The sequence below is a fragment of the Sciurus vulgaris genome, assembly GCF_902686455.1.
Source record: "Sciurus vulgaris genome assembly, chromosome: 10".
NCBI classification, from domain to species: Eukaryota; Metazoa; Chordata; class Mammalia; order Rodentia; family Sciuridae; genus Sciurus; species Sciurus vulgaris.
This window is the reverse complement of record NC_136470.1, coordinates 5,024,591-5,048,076: the sequence shown is the minus strand read 5'-3', so window position 1 is coordinate 5,048,076 and position 23,486 is coordinate 5,024,591. Positions and strand designations below refer to the sequence as shown.

Below are 23,486 nucleotides of genomic sequence, written 5' to 3'. Positions count from 1 at the left end.
ACTGAACAGACTATTCACAGAAGAAGAAATACGATTGGTCAACAAATATATGAAAAGATGTTCAACATCTCTAGCAATTAGAGAAATGCAAATTAAAACTACTTTGAGATTCCATCTCACTCCAGTCAGAATGGAAATTATCAAGAATACAAGTAACAATAAGTGTTGGCAAGGATGTGGGGAAAAGGCACACTCATACATTACTGGTGGGACTGCAAATTGGTGCAGCCACTCTGGAAAGCAATATGGAGATACCTCAGAAAACTTGGAAAGGAACCACCATTTCACCCAGTTATCCCATTCATCAGTATATGCCCAAAGGACTTAAAATCAGCATAATACAGTGATGCAGCCACATCAATGTTTATAGCAGCTCAATTCACAATAGCTAGGCTGTGGAACCAACCTAGGTGCCCTTCAGCAGGTGAACAGATTAAGAAAATGTGGTATATATACACAATGGAATAGTACTCAGCTATAAAGAAGAATGAAATGATGGCATTTGCTGGTAAATGGATGGAACTGGAGACTCATGCTAAGTGAAATATGTTAATCCCCCAAAATCAAAGGTCAAATGTTCTCTCTGATATGTGGATGCTAACACACCACGAGGGAGGGGGGGAGGGGAAGAATAGAAGTTCATTGGATCAGACCAAGGGGGATAAGGGGAAGGGAATAGGTCAGTGGAATGAATGGGGCCTCACTTTCCTATGCTCACACATGAACACATGAGCAGTGAAACTCCACATCACGTGGACCACAACAATGGGGTCCTCAATAGGATCATTTATGCTCCATGTATGTGCAATACGTCAAAATGTATTCTGGTTCACATCCAAAAGAAACAAATTAAAAAAAAAAAAAAAAAAAAGCATAGGTACAAGGATTCCAGAGAGAAAGAGTTCACTTATTCAGCCGGCCAGTAGGAACAGGTTTCACAGTGAGGATCAATCAGGACGAGCCCTCTTGGTGGTCAGTCTCCCTGGAGACCAGTCGCCTTCACACATACTAAAGAACTTGGCACGCTTCCTGTGTGGAAGGGAAACCAGCCACCTGCCAACCCCGGGCTCCTTTCGCTGGTTGGTGTTCAGGCACCTGCACAGCCTTCGGCCGGGAGGCTGCTGAGCAGTGGGCCTCCCTCGCTCACCTGGGCCCCGGCGGCTCCTCGGCCAAGGCTGAATATTGTTCTGGTGCCATCTCGCTCTCTCCTCCCTCAGCATGGACCTGCGGCCAGCCATCTGGGCTCCTCTTCTCTGGCTGCGCGGGGGACTCGCCTCCCTGTCCAGCCCGCCAGCTCCTTCGTGCTTCCAGGGCCCCCCTGGGCTTCAAGCCCCACCTCGGACCTCTCGGGTGCCCCCCAAGGGACGGCAGAAGAGCCAGGCGCAGGCGATCACAACGGGTGCCTGGGCAGAGCCAGGGCCCGTTCCGGCACATGCCTGCCCCTTTCCCACGGCCAGGAGGGGACTCTGCAGGCCTGACTGGCCTGGTTACCCGAGAAGTCCACGTTTCAGCCCTCGGCCCCTCGGGACTCGGAGCGGTTCCGTGGACGATGTCTGACCGTCCCCTTGGGAGGTGTTTCCCTTTTCCTTGAGCTGTGGGCCCACTGGGCCTTCCTCGGCTGCCCTCTGGCCCCTTGCCCGCTCTCCAGCCTCGTCCACAGCCCGACGCCCAGCCCGCTGGGCCCGCTGGAGCCTCAGGTGGACAAATGCCAGCCCCGCCCCTCCTCCGTGCAGGTGCTGCGTCAGGGCACCTCCCGTGTCCCTGAGCAGAGTGGAGCAGCCTGCTGTGCCCGAGCCCTGCCCATCTCCTAGGACAGCAGGGGGAGGCGCCCTTCCAGGGGGCCAAAGGGCTGCCAGTGAGGGGCACGTCCTCTGAGCCTCAGCAGACACGGTGGAGGACGGTCGACAGTCCAGCAGGATCCGCAGGTGCTCTGGGGGAGCAGGAGGCTCCCCGGCACGGGGACGGCTCAGTGACCCGAGGCGAGGCACCGGTGGTCACGGGGGCTGGGAAGGATGAGAGCTAGATGAAGCCTGGTCGACGCTCTGGGAAGGGTCCAAGGGGTCAGAGTGCAGTGCCCGGCCAGCATCAGGCAGGAATGGGGCCCACTAGGGCCCTCTGAACCAGAAACTCGCTGAGGTTGGGGCCAGGCTCTGCTTTCGTGAGTCCTTCCAGGAGCCTGCCCTCTCAATTCTGAGGGCCACGTTGTCATGGAGGGAGGTCACAGTGCGACTCAGCCGGGCCTTGCATGGGAAGGACTGGCATATGTGACTACAGGGAAAAAATAAAACAAAAAGGTCGCGTCTCCCTGAGCTCCAGAGTGCAGGTCGGCGGGTACCGTTCCTCGTCTCACGGCCAACCGAGGGGGGAGGCAAGTGGGGCCTGGAGCACCTGCGGGTCTCCGGGGGTGTCCCATGAAGTACCACAGGGACTCCAAGGGAGCGGGGCACTGCCTCCAGGGACCCCTTCACCAGCCAGTCTCCTCGCACCACCGAGCTGACCATCGAGACCCAGACCAGGGCAGGGGCACGCTACGTGATTTCCTCCCAACGCATCGAGATTCCAGGGTTAGGAGGGAATAAGGGGACCCTATTTCTAAAATAAAAGAGGGACTCGTGATCTGACAAGGAGACGGCGCCAACCACCAAGGGCGATTCAGTTCAGGTTCGAGGAACAATGATAGGAGCCAGGACACCTGATCCAGGCACTGTCTGGAGAGGCCAAGAGCCTGGACTTCCAGCTGACGGTCACCATGTTCTAATCAGACTAGACAGCTAAGGCCCAGGCCAGGTGTCCCAGAGCCTGTGAGTGCAGCTAGTGGAAGGAAAGGAGAGGGCCAGGGAAGGGAGGGACCCAGTGAGGAGCGGCTTCAGGAGTCCCCCGGGCCACCGAGGAGCATAACAGCCCAGCGAGGACCACCCACCAGGAGACTGTGAGGTCTCAGGAGACGGGTCTGGCCTGCAAGTGTGGGTCGTCTGCAGGCAGTGGAATGTAGGGGGACACGCAGGACTGCAGGAGGGGATTCGTACCCATCTATGACAGAAGGCCAAGCCCCAGCTCTTTAGTGGCAGCGGAGTGATGTCAAAGAGCTTGGTCCCCCACAAGCACACCTTGAGGACCCAGTGCAGAGTAGCTCCCTGCAGGTAGGGGGAGCCACTGAGGATGGCCGAGTGGGCAAAGAGGGCAGGGCTGAAGCCAAAGGCCATGGACGCGGGACACCCCAGATCCAGGTCTAGTGAGCACGTTCAGGAGCTGAGACCTCAAGGCAGGGTCACTGGTCACACATGCTCCGATGTGGCTTCTCTAGGTAGAAGGAAGTGAAGTCCTGTGTCAGAGGTTTTGTAGGAGAGCCAGTGATGGAGAGTGTCGTGATCTGGGCTCTTGAGCAGAGGTCGGCTGGAGTGGAGCTGCAAGGAGAAAGGCCAGGTCCCCACCAGGGTGGTGGGACCAGTCACTCCCATTTTGTCCTTGCTGGGGTAGAAACGTTCTAGCTTGCGTTCTGTCAGAAGGCAAGCGACGTCTGCATCCACAAGGGGTCTCAGCCCATGATTTCGTGTCCTCCGTCTTCGGTGAGGGGATGACGTGTGGTGCCCTCCTACAGAGCTGTTCACCTCCCTCACCTGTGCTAGGTAATGCAAGGCACTACAGGGATTTGAGTCTGACATGCAAGAAGCAGCATTGGGGACAGAACGTTGAAAAAGTGTGGAGGAGGTTACTCTGCTCTGCCTGGAACATGCTAGAAGCATGTCTAAGTGCAGAGAGTCACAACTGGGCAGAGCTGTGGGAGGCACAGGATGCTCCCCATGTCACCGGCTGCCGTTCTAACAGTGATTAGTGGTCAGCTCTCTGAATTCTCCTGGACTTCCACGGGAACAACCGTCCCTCCAACTTTAGACAGTTCCTGGCAGGGAAGCTGGGATGGTAATGTATTTCATGAAGGTGAAATTGTTTTATTTCCTACGTCTGTGATTACTCCAAGCACAAAGAACTTTTGTTTCTAGTCTCGACATAGCGTTTTCAAAGGAACACACTAGCGGGAATAACTATCACAGGGGTGGGAAGAATTTAAAATTAGCTTTCAAAGTTTTTGATACAAAGAGTTTTGCTTTTAAAAAAACCATGAAAGGTTATCTTGAAGTAGAATTAGTTAGTTACATCTTAGTGCACTAAGTTAAATGTATTTGAATTAGCGAAACCGTCCTGAAAGCACATCTTTTCCATTTCTGCCCCACCTCCTCGGGACACAAACGGTCTGGAAACGGGGGGCACGGAGGCAGTTGACGCACGCTCTCCTGGATGGCGTGTCTCTTTCACCGACCCCGACCAATCTGTCCAGCACAGCTTCAATGTTGAAATGACCTTTCCCTCCCGTGCCTGTGACTTGGCAGATGCAACAGACGTCACCTTAACTCTTTAACTCTGGGTCAGAAATGTGTTTTCCTTTTATCTTTCTAACATGTGTACCCAGTTCACTACCTTAGCTACCTTTGGGTTTACTGAAAAGATGAGAAACGTCCCTTCTACCTAGGACAGTGAGGTGTGTTCTGTAGTGTGTGTTCACTGCTTTGCACACTTTAATGGATGCCAGGTAACCCACTTACAGTGCTCAATGCCAAGTTCGCCTTCCTGTGATCTTTCATTTGTTTTCTATTTAAAAGGGAATAAATGAGAACCAGTAAAACTGTATATGGGACAGTCTTTTGAACATCTTTCTAAAATCCCCACCTATTCATCTATTGTTAGATTATTTAAAACAGCATTTTGGGCTCAGCAAACTGCACATTGTTATTAGAAAGAGCTGAGTTCTCCAGAGCCACTGGGCCTGGAGCATCCAGGGCAGAGAGCGAAACTTGGGTTGTGACAAAGAAACCCATTTCGTGTGCTCAGGTGCCTTACATTCCAAGGTTGTCAGGCCAGTGCTGACAGCTGGGAGGGGAGAGGACGTGCCACCAAATGGCGGTGATGTAGGGGAAAGGATGTGCGATCTGGGACCAGAGGAAAGGGTTCAGGTCTCCACAATGGTGAATAAAGTGACTGGCTTTCCTAAGGCCATTGCCGTGGCGTGCAGAGATGGAAATCACGTCTGACTTCCCTGAGGTTTGCTCTAGTGCTTATTATATGACGTTCCTGTCATACACAGTTTACTTGTTAGAGAAGCATTTAACTTATGCAGGACCCACTCTGCATGACATCATGACATGATCTCATGATTTTACATATGCTTTTCTTTTTCTTGTGAATATTACATAATCATATATACATATATATATATATATATATATAGAGAGAGAGAGAGAGAGAGAGAGAGAGAGAGAGAGAGAGAGAGATTTTCATGGTTAAAATTATGCGTAAAGTACCTGACAGTTTAAATCATTATTCGGACCTTAAGAAATCTTTGTCCTATCCCATCTGCAGAATCTCATCCACCTGCACGCTGTGATGTTGAGGCAGACGGACTCAAGACTGGCCATCCACACATATCCCAGCTGCTTTCTAGTTGTAACCTCGTGGCTCCCACTCCTTACTCTTATTAGAATTTCTGATCATATATTTTCTAAGTCAAAGAAAATACAACTCTTCCTTCCTAACTTATTGTAACTAACAGGTTACAACCTATTTATAACCCAACAGTTGTAAAACAGAAAAAGGCAAGTTTCTGCCTCCCATGTCTTGCATTATGACTGGTTCCTCTGGGTTCACGTTGAAGCTTAGAAGAAGCCATCTAAAAGGACTACCAGCCTTCGAACTGCAGAAGGCCTTGGTCCCAATCCTGAGTCCAAGTTCAGTTTAGGACCCCTCAGTGTCAATGAGCTGTGGAGGTACAGACTTTCCAATGGGCTCTGATTAGAGAATTGCCTCCTATGTTGATCACGGCCCAAACATCTTCCAGCATGCTGGGGCATCAGAGCTGAGTGCCACACTCGGGTGCCGAGTCAGGCTGGGAAAGGTGGCCAGCATCTTATCACTGTAGTGTGAGGTCAGGGCCCAGGAGAGCTGACTGCTCAGGTCAGGAGTCTTGCCAGGAAGGGTGCCTCTGCTCTTGGACAGAGACCTGGGGTCCATGAGAAGGCCAATCCCCTGGCCCAGCTAAGAGGACTAATCCAATGACTAGAGGAGAGAGAAGTTGAGCACATTTCAAATGGTACGAATAAGCAAGGAAGGGTTTCATCGGGGGCCATGTGCATTTTGCAAACACAAAACATAAGATGCAAATCTAGTGTCCTCGGGCTTTCCAAGGAGTCAGAGGTTTTCAAAAGTAAATCCTCCACCTCTTGATGTGAACCCTTGGATAGAAAAGCTAACCATGGCAAGTGACTCGTGCATTTATTTAACACACACACACCCGCTCTGACTGAGGGTCCAGCAAACACACTAGCCACGTCCTCCACACTCCTGGGCCTCACATGGTCTAGTCCACTGTAGGAAGCTGAGAAAAAGTAATCTTACTCTACGAAGATGACCAGTGCAACTGGACAGCTGCCTCATTCAGCCAGGCTGGTCCCCAGCACATCTGCCTGTGCCCATGGTTGGTGCAGCAAGGGCCACCTCGCTGAGAAAAGCTGGCTGTTACAACAGCACATCGCCATCAGCTCACGATCTCAGAGCCCACAGCAGGTTCAGCCCTCGGCACTAAGAAGTTAGTTAGCTGTGACTTAGTAATCTTCTCTGCTGCTTTCTGTGTCTACCTGCCTTTGACAGCCTTGGAAGTTTCCAAGTTCAGCTCTAAGAACAAGATGCTCTTAGGCATTTCTGTCATGCAAGCCTCCCAAATGCTTTCAAGGCCACAGTCATATCTGGTCTTTTTCAGCAGCAAAAGGCAAGAGAACGCACAGGGCCAGTGGGTGGAGCTTGTCAGTTCCAGCACCTCATCTGCAGCTGGCTGTGAGCAGCAGGTAAGTTACGGCTGCTGAGTGCCTTGCACTGTACAGTGTGTTGGTGCTCACAGGTCAGGGACAGCTGCGCTCACAGAGCCAGATGGCAGTCATGCCCCCGGCCTCACCGAACAGCCAAGCCATGCTGCCCCCTGCAACCACAGCTCATTGGCTGGGGGTGAGAAAAGCTGGCACCAGGGGCTCCGCTGCCTCAGTGTGTGTTAATGCCACAGGTAGGATCCCAACAAGGAAAAGCCATGTTTGTCTCAGAAGCTGGTCATTTTTATGAAAGAGCAGAAGGAAAACCAACAGGTGTATTGCAATAGGTTTGCAAAGGTCACTAGAGATGAGATTGGGTAAGAACAGAGAAAAAGCGGGAGGAAAAATAACACCCACGCAATGCGAGAAATCCAGAACCATGGTCACAAGTGCAGCTTCCTGGAATTTTGGACCTGACCGTAGCCTGGATAAGGTGGTATTTGGCCTAACATGAGCACCTTCAGGGAGATGGCTAGTTCCAAGGCATTCACCCCTGGGCAAGGGCCATGACTTGAATATCCACAGGGCAGGGGTCCCCGAGCTCGGCACCAAGGTGGATGCTGCTTCCTCACAGAGGAAGTCAGCTCCGAGAGCCTGGCCCTGTGGCCGCAGCCTCCTTCTCTCCCAGTGACAGGGAGCACGCACTATGCCCGCCAGCAACCACCCACATCTCTGCCACACTCCAGGTGCCACTGCCTGGGGACACAGCTGCCTCACAGTTCACTTCAACAGTGGGGAAACTGAAGGGTCTTCTGAAGGACATGACCAGCGAGGGGCACAGCCGGGCTTCTCCTTTCTGCCAGCTCAGTGGACTGACTTTCACACTGTGCTTTGCCACGTAGGGAAAGCAATAAGAAAATGTTTCTTCTGGGATGAAATTAGAGAGCGCGGTCAGCACCCCTGCCCCTTCGCTCTTTGTATGGAGACCAACACAGAGGACCTTGATCAAACTCAAAAAATGAAACCCAGCAACTTCATTCTCTGCAGATACAGAATGGGCTGTAAGAGAAGTCCAGTGTGGACACAGACAGAACGCTAACCCTCCTCACGGTGCCTAGCCAGCGTGGGCCACCCCTGCATGGTGGTCCCATAAGGTGACGTCACCCAGCGACGTCACAGAGGTCTTGGTTTGGGTAAGTGCACTCTATCATGTTCACACAGTGACAAAATCACCTAAAAACCACATTTTTCAGAATTAATCCTGATCATTAAGCAACATGTAACTGTACTGAGTTTTAAGAAAAGGGTTATAATCTAATATTGAAAATTAAAAGTGTCAAGTGTTAGTGTCTTGGCATCACAACATCTGAGAGCGCAAGGCTACTCCAGGGGGAAAGTGCAGGAACACGCGTGTTTCTAGGTTTACCTTCCAGGTGACCCTGATGCTCTGAGATGATATGGGCTCCAGGTGAACTTCCTGAGGTGGGCCGTCAGGAGCTGTAAGGACCAAAAACCCAAAGGAGGTTAGAAACGGGTTCCAGGGCAGAGAGGAAGCTCGGTGGCACGCACAGGCCCGGGGACTCTCCACGTGTGGCAGAGAGAAGTATGTTTTAGGCTCTGGCAAGCAAATCAATTTTGCAGAGTCACTGTGTACAAGGTTGGCTGTGTCTATTTGCTGTTTGGAAAAATGACTCTTGGGGACCGCCATTGTGCTCCTCCCCAGCGTGCCTTTGACCTCAGGTCTGAGCAACTTATAGGCTACAATAGGAAGCCATAGAGAAGCTGCGGGTTCTGCAGCTGAGTCTCTGGGGCAGGCGTCCTTCCCTTTCTCTGGGAAGCCTCCCTCAGGGATGGGGTTGGGCCTTGCATACTTGTGGGCAGAAGCACAGGGCTCTCCTGTCTTTGGGTCTCTTTGCTTTAGATCGCCACACTTTCCATCGAAAACCTCTTGGGAGCCAGGAGCCCTGACCACAGATGGAAGGAGCAACATCGAAGAGGAAAACAGCGCGTGCAGCCCCACCCACCTATTTCCCAGGGTTGTGTGGCAAGTGGGGAGTCACGAGAGGCAATGACACCTTTGTCCCAGTTAGAGTACCTTGGTGCATCCGAGAAACGCAGCCTGCTGTAGGTACAGTGTGGAGAACTAGGTCTGGGAGACGTTCCTGCCAACTGAGAGTCACCATCTGACCAGAGCAGTCAGATGAACACGCTGGGAGAAAGAGGGCATGCGTCTCCTTCCCAGGAGCAGAAGCAACAGCCTCAGGAGAGGCCAAGGGAGACTCGACGCCTTGGGCCTAAAACGTGTTTCTGTGTTGACAGCTTAGAGACACTGCTGAACTGCAAAACAGCCACTTCTGTGAATGTGGAGATACCAGCGTGCAGAAGGTGGGGTGTGTGAGAGACAGGGTAGCAGGGGCAGAGAGAGCTGGAAAGGAAGAGAAGGGCAAAGACTCATAGATGGGGGTGGACTGGGGAGAGCAGGGTCCGGGGGAGATGGTCTCCTTTCCAAAGTGGAAGTTCTGAGCTGCACCCTGATGCACTTGCCAAGTTCACAACTTTTGAGTCTTCACCTTGGGTTAAAACTCTGTCTCCATCACGTATTAGCTGTGTCATGTTTTGTAGGTTAAATAACTTCTCTGTGACTCAGTTTCCTTTATATGATGGGACAGAATTTGACATGCAGTACAGATGTAATCTTTAAAATGTTTTCAATCTGAAGTTGGATGAATGAGGCTGTTTGGCGAACAGTGTACTTGGTAAATAGAATTCTAATAATATGATCATCATTTTAAATAGGGGAAGGAAAGGGGAACAGGAACAGCCAGATGGGAGGCATTAGATAGAAGAACTGCTTGAAGGAAGCGGGTTTAAACCTGATTGTCTCTTCTACCAACAAAACACAGTGCTCCCTGGGTATCCACGGGGGACAGGTTCCAGGATCCCCCCAGATTCCAGGATGCTCCCGCCTTTACAGAAAGCGATGGAATATTTGCACATGACCTGCGCCCATCCCCCCTGCCTACTTTAAGCCATCTCTAGATAACTTAGAATACCTAACACAATGGGAGTGCTGTGTAAATAGGTATCTTCTGTGTTGTTTAGAGAACAACAAGAAAACGAGCTCTCTACATGTTCAGTGCAGAAGTCACTCGTTTCAATGTTTTCACTCTGAAATTGGTTGGATCTGTGGAGGCAGAGCCTGCGGTTCTGAGGCCTGACTGGGATGGGGTGAAGCCGGAAATGAGAATGAAGGAAAGAGCTTGGGCTTTAGGATCACGACACAAGTCTGGAAAATACCTGTGGGTGCTGGAAAGGGTGTGACTGGGTCTTGAACCCCAACCCCATAGGGAGGAGGATTTGGAAAGGAGGCAGCTTGCCTGGCCACGGACCTTCAGAGACTCAGACACATGCAGGGAAAAATGGCACTGGCCACAGGGGTGGAGGCAGCCACCCTGGGAAGGAAGAAATGGATGCTCAGAATAACGGGTCTGCCTTGCTGCCTCATTCAGCCAGGAAATGGCAGGGTGACTGATTCTGCAGGTCAGGGCTGGTGAGTGGGAGAGAAGCATCACAAGAGTGCCCAGACAGGGGCCGGTGCTCCAGGAAAGATGAGTGACGGCGATCTCCTGCACCCTCACCCCCAGGCTGGCTAGTGCATCCGGAAACTTCTTCCAGTGTCCCCTGTCCTCTGCTTTCTCCACCACTGTTCTTATGAAGTTCACCTCTTTAAAGGGGGCCCCAGAACACATTCCAAGCTTCCCACTTCCTGGACCAAGCCCTGACTTCCTCTCCACGCACCCCAGTCTCCTGTGTCCAGAGTCTCAGCAGAACCAATGTACCTCTGGCTCTGGGCAGATCTGAGCCTTGGCCTTGAGCTTTCACTCCCTGCATCTGAGTTTCCAGCCCATGCCCAGAAGCCCCAGGGCAGCTCATCCCTGCCTGGCCTTGGCGACCAGCACTGGAGCGCCACACATGCGCTTGCTGGTCAGTGCTACAAGCCTTTCATCTCCCAGGACCGGCAAAGCTAGCTGACAGCAAGATCCAGCCCAGAGTAAGTCCTTGCTCTGAGGGTGAGGCAGTCTGCGGATGCTGAGGCCCCAAGTGTGCATCCCTCTCATGTCTCGGGGTGGCTGCATACCTGGGGGCCCTGCAGCCTTAAGGATTTATGAATTCCCCCCAAGTGAAAAGGCTCTGCTAGCATCGAAGTTAATTTTCAGAAGAGCAACCCAGAGCAAGGCTGGCGTCCAGTCAGCGAGGGGATGGTTGCCGGAGCTCTGCCCGCCTCCTGCATGCAGGGCTAAGCCCCTGTAGGCCTGTGGGTTGGACTCACACCCAGGAGTCTGTACTCTTCGAGAAGCAAGTGGTTCCTCCACAAAAATCCTTCAGAGATTTTTATTTTGAGGGTTGCTAGGTATTCTGATGCTCGGTTATTTCAATTTAATTGTGCTCAACTGAATTTAATAAGAGGCCTGCGAGTTGGGAATCAGAGTCGGGGCCCTGTGTCATCCTGGTGTGTCCCACTGTGACCTCAGGTGTGGACAGCTCAGGGACGTGTGGCGCCATAGTCTCAGCCTTTGTTTCCTTGTTGAGATGGATTTCTAACTAAAGCAAGAGAGCTCATGTAGTGTTTCCAAGGATGCCTCCATTCTATCCGAAGACATTAAGTCCACTGTGTAGTCATGATTCAGGGACAAATCGCCTTCCAGTCCAGCCTGGGTCTCACTGCAGTGGAGAGGCGACAGCCCCTGTCTCCAGGAGAGAGATCTGAACATCACTAAGATCATTACACCTTTATTACTAACCTACCAGTATTGCAGTGGTTTCTTAATAATTCATTTATTGATCTTCCGATTTTCTGAAGTGAATGTATTTGGATCTCTCCTCTCTTAAAAAACAAAGTGGTAGACAGGATCCAAAAACCGTAAAAAATCTATTTTGAGTTATTCTCAGTATAACCAGGAATATTTTTGTTTGTTTGTTTGTTTCTTTCCCCAATGGCTAAATTTTCCACTGTAGGTTTCTAGAATACCATAAGAAAACCATTCTAATTTACAGGAAGAATTAGTCTTCTTTCAGAATTTTAGTGCCTTCCTTATAGAGTCTGAACTGTCCTCTTCATAGAATCTCAGCCCACTGCAGATGATTTCTGTAAAATTGCAGTCCCAAGGCACATTGAATTCTGAAAAATGCTAAGACAGAACAGCATGTTCCATTTGGGGGGTCAGGTGTAAGGCATTCTGTTTATTGAACTAAATTTTAACACTGTGTTGACGTCTGGCATTTAAAGATCTGTTCACCTGTTCCTGAACTGAAGCTGGAGTCTACACAGAGAGGAGGAGGGGTTTGTTTTTGTGCTTTTGCCGGAATACCAGCATTATCCTGGAGGGCCAGAGAGCAAGTCTGACAACTCACATGATTTTCCAAAATAAATAATCTCTGCCTTTCTATGGAAGTCAAGACTGACCATCCCCACGGCAGCAGTAAGTGAAGGCTGTGCACCATTTCTTATATTGTCGCAGGGTGACCTTCACTGTGTCTATTTCAGGGACACTATGGCGAGGACAGACCCCCACTTGCCAAGTCCACGGGTCCTGGCCACGTTTTCCTCTCCTGGTGTTCATGGCTGACTCCTGGTTGTGTCTGTTCCTCTGGAGCTGGTGGCCTGCTGCTCACAGCCCTGTTAGCCTCCTGTGGCCCCCTGTCTCTCTCAAAGGATGCTGATTCTACTCCCAAAATACTCTCTCCTCTATACATCAGCATCTTGCCTGCAGTAGGACACCTGGACCTGATCGCTTATTGGACAGGCTGACCACCCCAGAGGGAATCACGCCCAAATATCCATCTCTGGGTTCCTTTGTGGGGAATTGATTGAGGGCCTGTGATGCACCAGGTCCTGATCAAGGCAAGGGCCGGCACAGGCCTGGGGGTTAAAAAGCAAGAAAGGGGCCACTGCACGTCCACAAGCAGATGCTCATCTGTTACAGATGTTGGGGGTGAGAGGCATGTGTGGGCAAACAGGGCCAGACAGTGTTTAGTAAAAATGAAAATGAAACAAAGCAGCTGACACCCAAATTGGGAAAGTCTGACTTCATTAAATCAGTATTTATGGACAGATGAGTCACTCAGTGAAGCCATTAGCACCTATTATACACCACTGTTCCAGGAGCCTGCCATTCAGCAGGGAACAAAATAGGCCCCTATTCCTATCCTTGGCTGGGGGAGGTGGGCATTAGGGATGCGCCGTGGGGTTTATATTTTGTATCTGAAGAGTGGAGTCTCTCTCTCTCTCTCTCTCTCTCTGATTCCTGATCATCATGTGAGCTGTTACCCGCAACCACACTCTTCTGCCACAATGTTCAGCCTCACCTCAAGACCCAGAGAATGGAGCCAGCTGTCTGTGGACTGAGACCCTTTGAAATGGGAGCCCTCCCATAAACATAACCTCTCTACAATTATTCTATTCAAGTCTTTTCGTCCCAGCAGCAAAAAATCTGACTAAAACAAATCAGCAGCTCCCACACGTGGTGTATTGGATGGTGGTCCATGCTAGTTTTATAAGGAGAGTGTTAGGGAGGAAAGGGACCAAGTATACTTGAGTGGGTGGTGGGTTAAACTTTAATAGGGCAGTTGGGATAGGATATATTGAGGTGATATTTTGAGCAAAGACTTGAAAGTATAGAGTGAGAAGAAGGAGGACATTCTAGAACATCCCAGAACATCCCAGGATAGTCAGCAGAAGTAGACTCATATTGTTTAAGGAATGGCAAGGAGACTGGTCATTTTAGACTTTATTTCCAAAGTTTCTCCAAACCAAAGACAGCGGAGAAAAGCTCCAAGGTGCAAAGCAGATTGCTGGAGGCTCTGTCAAGTGTATGGCATGCCAGGTTCACCAGGACCCTTAACTTGGTTTCAGATCCTCCGGACTCCCCAGGACTTTGTGCCGTGGGCTTTCTGAAGTCCACAACTTCCATTCTCTGATATCTGTGCCAATGCAGTGAATTTCGGGGAACTTGGGCAAGCTTGAACTTCCAGATTCTCTGCACAGATCCGTAATGAATGATAAAGGCATCAGCCACCCACGCTGGGTCACAGACATAAGTGACATGTGGCCTCCAGGGCAAGGCTGCTAACAGGGAAGTAGGTCTCTGGTGAGGGTCAGCTGTGGATGTGACATCTGATCTGTGTCACCAAGACTGGGGATTTGGATGCACTTCTGGCCCATTAAGAGCTGGTCTCGTTAACTCTGACAGTATCTCCACTTACTCTCTGACCCCTCCTTTGTGGGGGACTAAGGCTGTTGGGGGAGTCAGGAGTGTGCCAAGCTGGGTGGTCTTTGCTACAGGGCTGCTGTCTGAGCAGAGAGTATGTAAGTGGCATGAAAATGCATTTGTACTCTTTCACATAAAAATAAACCCAGTACCCCGGTGATGGGCCGATGCTATGTTCCAGCATCAGGAGGCGCTGCTAAGTAGACGGCAGCAGCTCCGTCTCCACCCAGCTTCCCGAGGGCTACCGCACAAATCCAGAACTCAGTTTCCATGGCGGCAAGAAACTCAGACATCTGCAAATGTTTTTTTGGTAAAGGGCCAGATGTCTTAGGCTTCTGTGGGCCACGCGGGCCACACACACCTCTGAAGCATTTCCGCCTTTGTGAGATGAAAAAAACAGTTTTAGCTTTTTTTTTTTCTTCGTCAGTGCCTTTGACCCACCCCAGGCTGCGGTTTGCAGACTTCTGCGCGAGGGGAGGGTGGGAAACACTGCGGCTGGGGGCTGTCCCAAGGGGACCACTGACTCAGCCCCGCTGACTGCTGCCAGGGAGCTCCAGAGCAAGAGAGTTCTGCTTGGAATATGCACATTTCAAAATCTGATGCCTAATTAAAATGATCTGCCAAGTCCCCTGCAGATGCAAGCCCAGGACTTCCTGGGGCAAGCAGCATCACTGCAGACCCCGCTAGCTGAAGGCTCCATCTGGGGAGGGCTGGCAGGGTTCCAAGGACCTGACCTAGGGCCACATCTGCTGCAGACCCAGTGATTCTCTGCTGTGAGCTATGAAGTCGTGGGCCTCGGTGTCTGACCTGGGATGCAGGATGGGCACAGGTGGCGGGCTCAGACACTACCAGTGGGCAGAGGGAGTTCTGCTGGGTGGTCTCGCTCCTCCTGCCTCTTCCTCCCTTGGCCCTCCAGCCCAACCCTTTGACCTTTATTTTTTCTTTATGAATCCTCTGTCTGTCCTTTCAGGTGGCTAGACAAATACCCTGAACTGAATAGTTTATGAAAACCAGGTCTACTTTTTACAGGAATTTAGAGTCTAGGAAGCCAGTGTCAAGGTACCGGCAGACTGGCGGTGTGGAGAAGGCGTAGGTGGCGCCTTGTCCTGGCAACCTCTCTGGGCCTGTTTTAAGTGGTGCTACCTACCGGACCTTGTGCCTCATTAAGGCCCCACCTCTTGACATTATTACACTAGGGTACGGACAGCGACTTAGGAAGGGGACACCAACTTTCCAGTCACAGCAATTCCCAGTCCTCAGTGTGGATTTAATAGTCTCTCTCTCACAGCCCTCGTTGCTGTGCCCTTTCCCGGGGCTTCAGCATCCCTCCTGCATATACTGAGCAATCCCCTGTGACAGATGGGCACAGGGGCAGGAGCACAAGTAATAAACAGGCCTGATGTTGAGGGGGCAGAGGGTCACAGCACAGCTCCAGACGTGGCAAACCAGGGAAATGAAGAGATGCCTTGAAGGCCATTGTGAGCACAAGCCCCCTCAGTTCCGGGGAGAACACTTCTCTACCAGGGAGACAGGAGAGGGATGAAGAGGGTCCAGCAGCTCTGACCTGCTTTTCAAGGGTCAGCACAGGGATGGAGACCCAGAGTTCAAGAGCCTTTCAGGCAGGGGAAGATGCCTAAGTCCAGAGGAGCGAGGGTGTGGAGGGGCAGGCTGTGGCTGCAGCCCAGGCAGTCCCTGAGCTCCTTCGAAGTGCATGGGGGACACAGAGATGAACTCCTCCCAGATGTATCTCCTCAGCAGGTAACCTCAGGTGACTGAGACTTGGGCGTGACCTCACTGCAACAATGAATATGTCCATGGCTTCTGGAAGCTTCCAGCCAAGATTCTCACTGCTTGAGGGGTCATATTTTGAAGAAAATGGAGCAGTAAGGGTGGAAAAGTTCTCTTACAATATGTTATGGTATAGCCATGAGGTGCCCCAAAAAGCTCATGTGTGAGACGAGGCAAGAGAGTTCAGCGGGGATAAGATTGGGTTGTGAGATCCTTAACCTCATCAGCACGTTAATCCACTGATGGATTAACCGGGTGGTCACTACAGGCAGGAGAGGCGTGGCTGGAGGAGGTGTGTCACTGGAGCTACGCTTGTGGGGTGTATATCGTGCTGTCTCTCTGCTTCCTGATGGCCATGTCCTGAGCTGCTTCCCTCTGCCACACTCTTCCACCATCATGCCCTGCCTCACCTCAAGCCCTGAGGAATGGAGCCTGCTGTCTATGGACTGAGACCTCTGAAACTGTGAGCCCCAAATAAACTTTTTCTCCTCTAAAATTGTTCTTGTCAGGTCTTTTGGTCACAGCAGCAAACCAACTGGCTAAAGAAAACAGTGCTGCCATTCTCCAGAAGGCGTCTCTCCTGGCATTGCTATGGAAGTGGCTGCAGTGTCTGCAGCTGCTGCCTCAGTTCTAATGAGGGATCTCTGGTCAGGCGGTTGCACTCTGGCCTGTGTGAGTCACGTGGGAAACAGCTTTTTGATTTCAGGCATGCTGAGCCCGCACCAAGGCGAGACAAGGTCTCTGTTGCAGCATTGCTTTGCTAGAGCTTGTTCCCACCCTTGCCTTTTCCCTGAGTTCTTCTCAGTGTTAGAGGAAAGCCACGTGGGGCTGTCACGGTTTGCACCCAGGTCAAGTCCAAGAATCCAGCCCAGAAACCAAAGAGGTGATTTCCGCACAGTCTGCAGAGATGCCAGGCAGCCGCCCTGCAGACAGGAGCCTGGGGCTGTTCACCTGGTCTCCTGGCTGAGAGAGATGCTGCCATGGCAACTGGCAGCTGCAGAGGAGGTCGCTGGGCAACAGCAGCACTCACAATGATCACAATGGCAACCAGGGGAGCAGCTGCAGAAGGCTCCACCGGAGAAATGTAGTTACCCTGAGGAGGGTGTGCAGAGCGGGTGGGACCAGAACAGGGGTGGAGAGGAAAGGAGGAGCGGAGCGTGGGTCAGAGGCTGCGTCTTGGGCTGAAGAATGGGGGAACTTGTTCTCCCTAAATAGTCAGCATAACAAAATTGCAGGGAGTCAGTGCGTTGTTTAGATAAATATTTAAATAAGGTTCTATTTTTTGCAGGAGTATATTAACTCTCATTTCTCACTTATTTCTGAGAAACACAAGTGCTTTCTGAGCTTAGAATTTTTTCCCAATGATCAAAGATGTCTGTGCAGGAAGGAGAAAGCGTCTCCGTGTCTATTTTGCAGAGGAGAAATGACATGACATCCAAATATCAGGCAGATCGCTTTCAAACACTCCAGCAGAACATCAGCACATTCCGCCACCCAGGCTGGAAGCATTTTTCAAGAATGAATGAATGTCTTCCAGCATTAAGAAATGGGCACACCTCTAGAGTTCAGGGAGAATTGTACATTTCAATTTATTTCCTTGAGGCAAAATTGGTTACACAGACCAATGTTGCATTTGATTTTATCCATCCGTCCTACTTTTTTGGAATTTAAACTAAGAAAATAATCATGGAAATGGCAAAAGAAAAACCACAAGGATGTTCATCACAGAGGTGTTTATACTAATGGAAAATTGAAAAAACTGACATGTCTAAAATATAGGATCAAATAAATGGTAGGCAATATTATGAATTGTAGAAAAGTACTTCATATATATAAATGTTAGGGCTGTGTGTGTGTGTGTGTGTGTGTGTGTGTGTGTGTGTGTAAAAGCTCAGTGTCTACCTAGAACACTGTTAATGAGGTGAAAGGAAGGGAGGTGGTGGGAAGGAGGTTGGAAGTTGAAGCCAACCTTCAGGTGACCCTTTGTCACCTAGGCAGAGTGACGGTCTTGCTCTTGGTGAAGGAGAAACAGGGCTGAGACCAGGCTTGCAGCTGTACCAAGCAGGAAGAGGCTGACTAGTGGTGACAGGGCAGGAACTGTGGACATGGGTTTAGGGATGACCAGATGCTCCCCTCCCTCACAGAACCAGCAGACCTTGATTCCTGGTCGGAGAAGCCCTAGGGCAGTGGCTTCTTCCCCTCCTGCAAAGAGGTGTGTCCAGAGCATCCACTGACCATTGCCCCCCTGCTCAGTCCTCTGTGGACCAGTCAGTTTCACCCCAGGGTAACCAGAGCAAACAAGTGCCATGGGCTGTGTGTTGGCTTGCATGTGCCTGTGTCCACGTGCAGGTGTGAGCGAGTGTGTGTGCAAATGTTCCAGAGTAACGAACCAGGTCACTAAAGTGATTTAGAAGGTCTCATGGACATGTCCCCAGGTTAGCTCTAGATGGTAAGATGGTGGAAGCTGCTCCACCTTCTGAAAGTGCTCATCTCTGTCTTTGAAATGTCCAACATTAAATATGAAATACTTTATCATGGAAGAAAGCAATAACATTTATTCCAAAAGTATTGATGCTGCCAGTCAATAAAATAATCTTTGTCCCCTCCCTTCTCCTCCCCCAGAACACACTCTGGCTGTTTCTGAGGTACAGTTCTGTCTTCCCTCCCGCACTTGGACTTCACTGGGTCTTAGGCAAGAAACATACTCATGGTTCTTCTGTCAACTTGGATTCCATGCATCCAGACAAGGCAACTGTAAAAGGGCAGGGCTCTTTGAGTCTCACCTCATAGCCTCGGGGCTTCCTTTCAGGTCTTGGATGTAAGGAAGTGGAACTAGATCCTATCTGAAGCGCAGTTGGGGGTGAGCCCTGTCGGCGTTTTTAGAGAGCATGAACTAAGGGAAGCAAGCATCAAAGAACTCCACCTGGCGTGGGCAGAGGTCCGAGTCTGCATTTAAGCCAATAAGCCCCCAAGAATGAGCTCCTGGGCTCCTGAGAGCGACCTGGCGGCCCCACGTACCTGCCTCGTCTGCTGTGATGGTGAGCTCGTTGCTGGGCTCGCTCTTGCCAATCCGGTTCTTGGCGTACATGCGGATGCTGTAGGTGGAGGAAGGGTGGATATCAATGATGGTGGCCGAGTTCAGCTGAGGGGAAACATCTTTGGTTCTCTGAGCAGAATCCCAGGAGTCTTTTGGGTTTTGTTTTTTCAAAAAAGAAGAGATAGAGATGTGAGTTTTTTTCCTCTGCCTTTGAAAGTTCACAAGTAGGAATTCTTTTTTAAAAAAAAAGAAAGAAGGAAAGAAAAAAAATTACACACGAAGTGAAATCTCAATGCAATGTTCCCAGTTTTCTGGCAGAGCTGTCCATTAGAAAAGTGTGCATTTATCATTCACACTTGTGGGGGACAAGGGCTGCGGGGGAGCTGAGCTCAGGGGCCCTCAGAGGAAGCAGACCAGGGAAGAGAAGCATAGTGGGAGCGCATGGGTGGGGACAGTCACTTGGGAGCACTTCTGCTGGGACGCCTCTTCCCCTGCCCCATAAACACTCCTGATTCTAAATGGTACTTGAAAGCCAGAAAAACCAATGTCCTATCTGATCCTTCTTCCCCAGAGTGTGGTAAAGCCGACTTAATCCTACACAAGCAATGACTCTGCCAGTTTGGAATTTAATGGTGTGAGTGTGAAAGGTCCATGTCTATCCAGATATTAGATTTTAGTGATGATTTTAGGGCTTCCACGAAGGCTGAGAACGTCAGTAAATGGCTCGTACACAGAGTTTGGGTCACTGCTGACTCGCCTGTGTGGTTATGAGCTGTTGTTGGTTGTGGAAGGACAAGAGAGTCCCCGAGACAGTGGATAGTGAGGAGCATACAGATTCTTGCCCTTCTCGTTGTCTTCCCATGTGAGGCTCAACTCACTTGAGAGTGTCTACTGGGAGTGCTGTGTTTCCTGCTGGAATCTAAGGCCCGTGAGTGTGGAGACCACACTCGCCATATTCAATGCTGTGTTCCCAGGGCCAAAAGTGCCTGGCACTCGGCGGATACATGATGAATGCATGTTTAATAGATAAGTACATAAATGGCAGAGTGACCTCAGAGTCTTGGCGGTCATGCCACTCATTTGTCACATTAACATGAATGACAGCATGGAAGTTTGGGAAGTTGCTCTCTCCTAAGGTAGATAAAAGTGTAATGGATTTCAAAGACCTGATGAAAAAAGTACACAGCTTCAAGACCGCGTCCGAACGCTCTCCCTTCCCAGGCACAGAGCATGACAGAACTGACCACGATGTCGCAGTTAGAGGAAGGAGTGTCCTTGGAGTTGAAAAGACTGGAGATGGAAGAAGATGACATGGAAAGAGAAGTCATGGAAAAAAAAGAAAGAAAGAAAGAAAGACAGAAAATCAAGCAATGGAAGAAGAAAAGCATGTGTCTCAATAGAGAATGAACAAGGGAGAGGACGTTCAGCCATTGGAGTGACACAAAGATGAGCCTGTCCCATAAAGAGAGAGCCTGGTCTTCAGGAGACGATGCTCAGGACGATGGGGGACCTCCTGACCAGCCCTCAGAGGGAGCGCACACTGGTGTGGTTGAGGGATGTGGAAGAGGCATGCGGGTCTCTCCTCCACTGCCTGCGTCACTTGAGGGACCCAGGCAGGGAGGGAAGGTCTCTGTGTCCTGCTGGTCACAGGAGCTTTGGCATCCACCCTGCAGGATCCTTCAGCCTAGCCCCCACCTGTAAGGTGTCCCTGCCCAGCACTCTTCCCATGTGACTTGGAAACCTCCCTCGGGGCTCGCTTGATGTCTGTGACTTAGTCACGAGGAGTTTGTTCTGTCTGCGCTGGCTCCTGCCTGGCTCTGTTTGGTTTTGAGAGGCTTCCTCCTCCCTCAGCTCTGCTGGGCAGGCAGCTTATCAGCATGACTTCCAAGGCCTCCAAGTCTGTGGGCACATTGGAAACCTCAGAGATTTTTTGGTGACTGTGTTAGACCTACTGAATCCCAACCTCTGGGCTATGGTGCCCAGAAGTCTGTGCCTGAAAAAACTTCAGTGTCCTGCTCATTCTGATGGACAGATAGTTGGACAGAGAGTTTAATCTAACTTTAACAACATCCTGCCGAAGCGGGGATGTTTATTTCTGGCGAAAAGGTCAAGGAACTCAAGCGCTCCTGCATACCCGGTGAGAGGGGCCAGCTGGGTCACCTTGAGCTCAAGGTCTTTCCCTATAGCACATGACCGCCACATGTTCTCCAGTGAGCCTGGATATCAGTGCTTCTGGACACCCACTCAAAGTCTGATAAGCTCCGAAGACCTCTGTCAAATTCCTGGTTGCTGACTGAGGAGGAGGAGCAGGGTAGGCAGACAGTGTAGTCAGATGGAAAAGAGTGACAGCCACCCCATGGATTTGCAGGGAGTGAGCCTGGGATGACAGGGACTGACTTGTGGCCTGATTCAGGAAAAGGTCAGAAGCATTCATTGAAGAAAGGCAGGTTCCAGAAGAGGAGGGGAGGTTCCGAGTCCATCTGCAGTTCCAGATGACACCCGGGAGGGAGCACTGTGGGGCACAGAGGAGTCAGGTGGCAGAGCTCAGCCTGGAGGCCAGAGCACAGCAGGTCATGGAGGACCAAAGTCAGAGCATGGACTGGTCTAAAGAGATGTTAGAAGCCTAAGGCTAGAACAAGTGAGGGTGATGGGAAGTTCTGGAGACCAAGCAGTACACAAAAGGTTTAAAAATTGAGTTAGCTTGCAGGAGGACCAAGCCATTCTGTTGGTTAATCAGAGGGAGGCACAGGGAAGCCCCTTTCACTGTCCTCTCCTCCTTCAGGGTGATAGTCCTTGCTCGGGGAAGGATGGGGGCAGGAAGCCCAGAGGAAAGGGCTGGAAGAGCACTCGCCATGTGGGGAAGCTCTGTTCCTGGCCTGGGTGGCCCCATCCCACAGTGCTGACACCTTCAGAGACCTGGGAGGCGCTGGGGAGAGGAGAGAGGCACCCAAAGACAGATATGTGATGTGGCCATCTGTGTTTCAAAGAAGGGAAGGGAAGGGTGTGCCCACAGAAAACGGCAAGCTGATGAGCCGGGGCCACAGGACGAGATGCCCAAAGGGACTGTTAGGGTCATGGACAGAGGTGTCCATGTGGAGGAGAAGGGGCAGCCCTGGGAGACACAGAATTGCGGGCAAGAGGAAGAGAGGAGACGCTCTGATGAAAGAGGCCCCCTGCGTGCTGTCCCTCAGGTGACGGACGGAGATCGCTCTGGCTGCCCGAGTGGGTGGTCAGGAGGTGGCCGCAGGGGAAGAGACTTGGGGGTTCAGTATTTATTGGAAAGTAGAAAACCTAGGCGACTCAGCTGCCTCCAAGTCCTGGGAGGCTGTCACTTGGCCAAAGGGCCCAGGGTTGGGAAGAGGGCCACTGGACTCAGGAAGGCCAGCTTCGGTGTGGCGCAGGTAAGAGCTTGCAAGAGCTGCCGCTGGTCAAGGCAGAGCTGAGCTTCAGGGTAGTGAGAGCCTCTTCCTGGGATGGTCCCTCCTCAGCTGACGACGCTGCTGAGAAGGTGGCAATGAGCTGCTTCTGTGGCAAATCCATGAAAAGTAGAAGAAAGAAGCTTTGCCAAGAATGGGTTGGGAATCAGCTCAGGTTTGCTCTGAGTCTAGTAGGTGTGCAGGTGCTGGGGGCCCTGCAGGGATGTGGTGCAGGGCTTGCCAGATGTTGTTCCCACCTGGAGGGCTCTCTAGGGCCATAAAGGGGACAACTGCACAGCAGGGGCAGATGTTAAGTAAATAGTCACAAGTCCAACCAGGGGGATGGATGCTATGAGCAGAGAGGGTGAGTGGATGGTCATGGAGGGCTTCCTAGAAGAAGTGACATTTAAGCTGGAACTTGAAGACTCTGTTTTCTGTGTACTTAGTCTCAAAACTGCACTTGCTTAAATTATGATTCTAATTTTTATACACCAAAAACTTACTGAGGAAGCAACTAATCCACAAAGACGCCAACAACACAGCTCTTAGAGCGCCGAGTGCAGCTGCTGGAACTGCCAGCCCTGCCTTCCTCCCGGTCTTCCTAACCAATGCAGGTTCTGGAGGGCTCTAGTGCAGCCCTTGGCCACCAGCTGGGCCCACTCATCCTAGGGGCTCTTCCCCAGTGACTCTCCTGGCACCCACTACAACCTCGAGCTGCCTCATCCCGGGCTACGTGCATATCTTAGCCACAGCATTGGCCTGTCTCCTGTGGAGTATGGAGGACTCGGACCTGCCTGCACCTGCTTTCTAGACGAGCAGCGCTCCCCAGGTTACGTGCAGCCCAATCCAGCCTATGTTTAAAGATGCTGCAGCTGACAAAGACCATTCCCAGAATTCAGTTACATGCAAATTAAATCTGACAAATATCTCCTGCATGATTTTGGCATGCCAGACATTGTGCCAGGCATCAGGGATCCAGGACACAAAAATCAGAGGCCGTGACTTCAGAGAACTTGCAGGAGAGTTGGCGGGGCAGAGGGTGGCGCTGAGATGTCTTAAGCAGGGGACAGGTCATTGAACAAAGACTGGGTTTGGAGGCAGAATAGAAATGTGTGGGCATTTTCATGCA

The 23,486-nt window shown here is 51.1% G+C and overlaps 1 protein-coding gene across 1 annotated transcript in view; it reads right to left on the bottom strand.

Moving 5' to 3' along the window:
- Nucleotides 1-23,486, bottom strand: part of DSCAM (DS cell adhesion molecule) — a 738,606-nt gene that overhangs the window by 102,417 nt on the left and 612,703 nt on the right. The window contains exons 15-16 of the mRNA XM_079155833.1: nt 18,923-19,090; nt 8,275-8,345 (exon numbers count right to left, since the gene is read on the bottom strand). Coding sequence (XP_079011959.1) covers nt 8,275-8,345; nt 18,923-19,090 — 239 coding nt within the window. The remainder of the gene's footprint in view (nt 1-8,274; nt 8,346-18,922; nt 19,091-23,486) is intronic.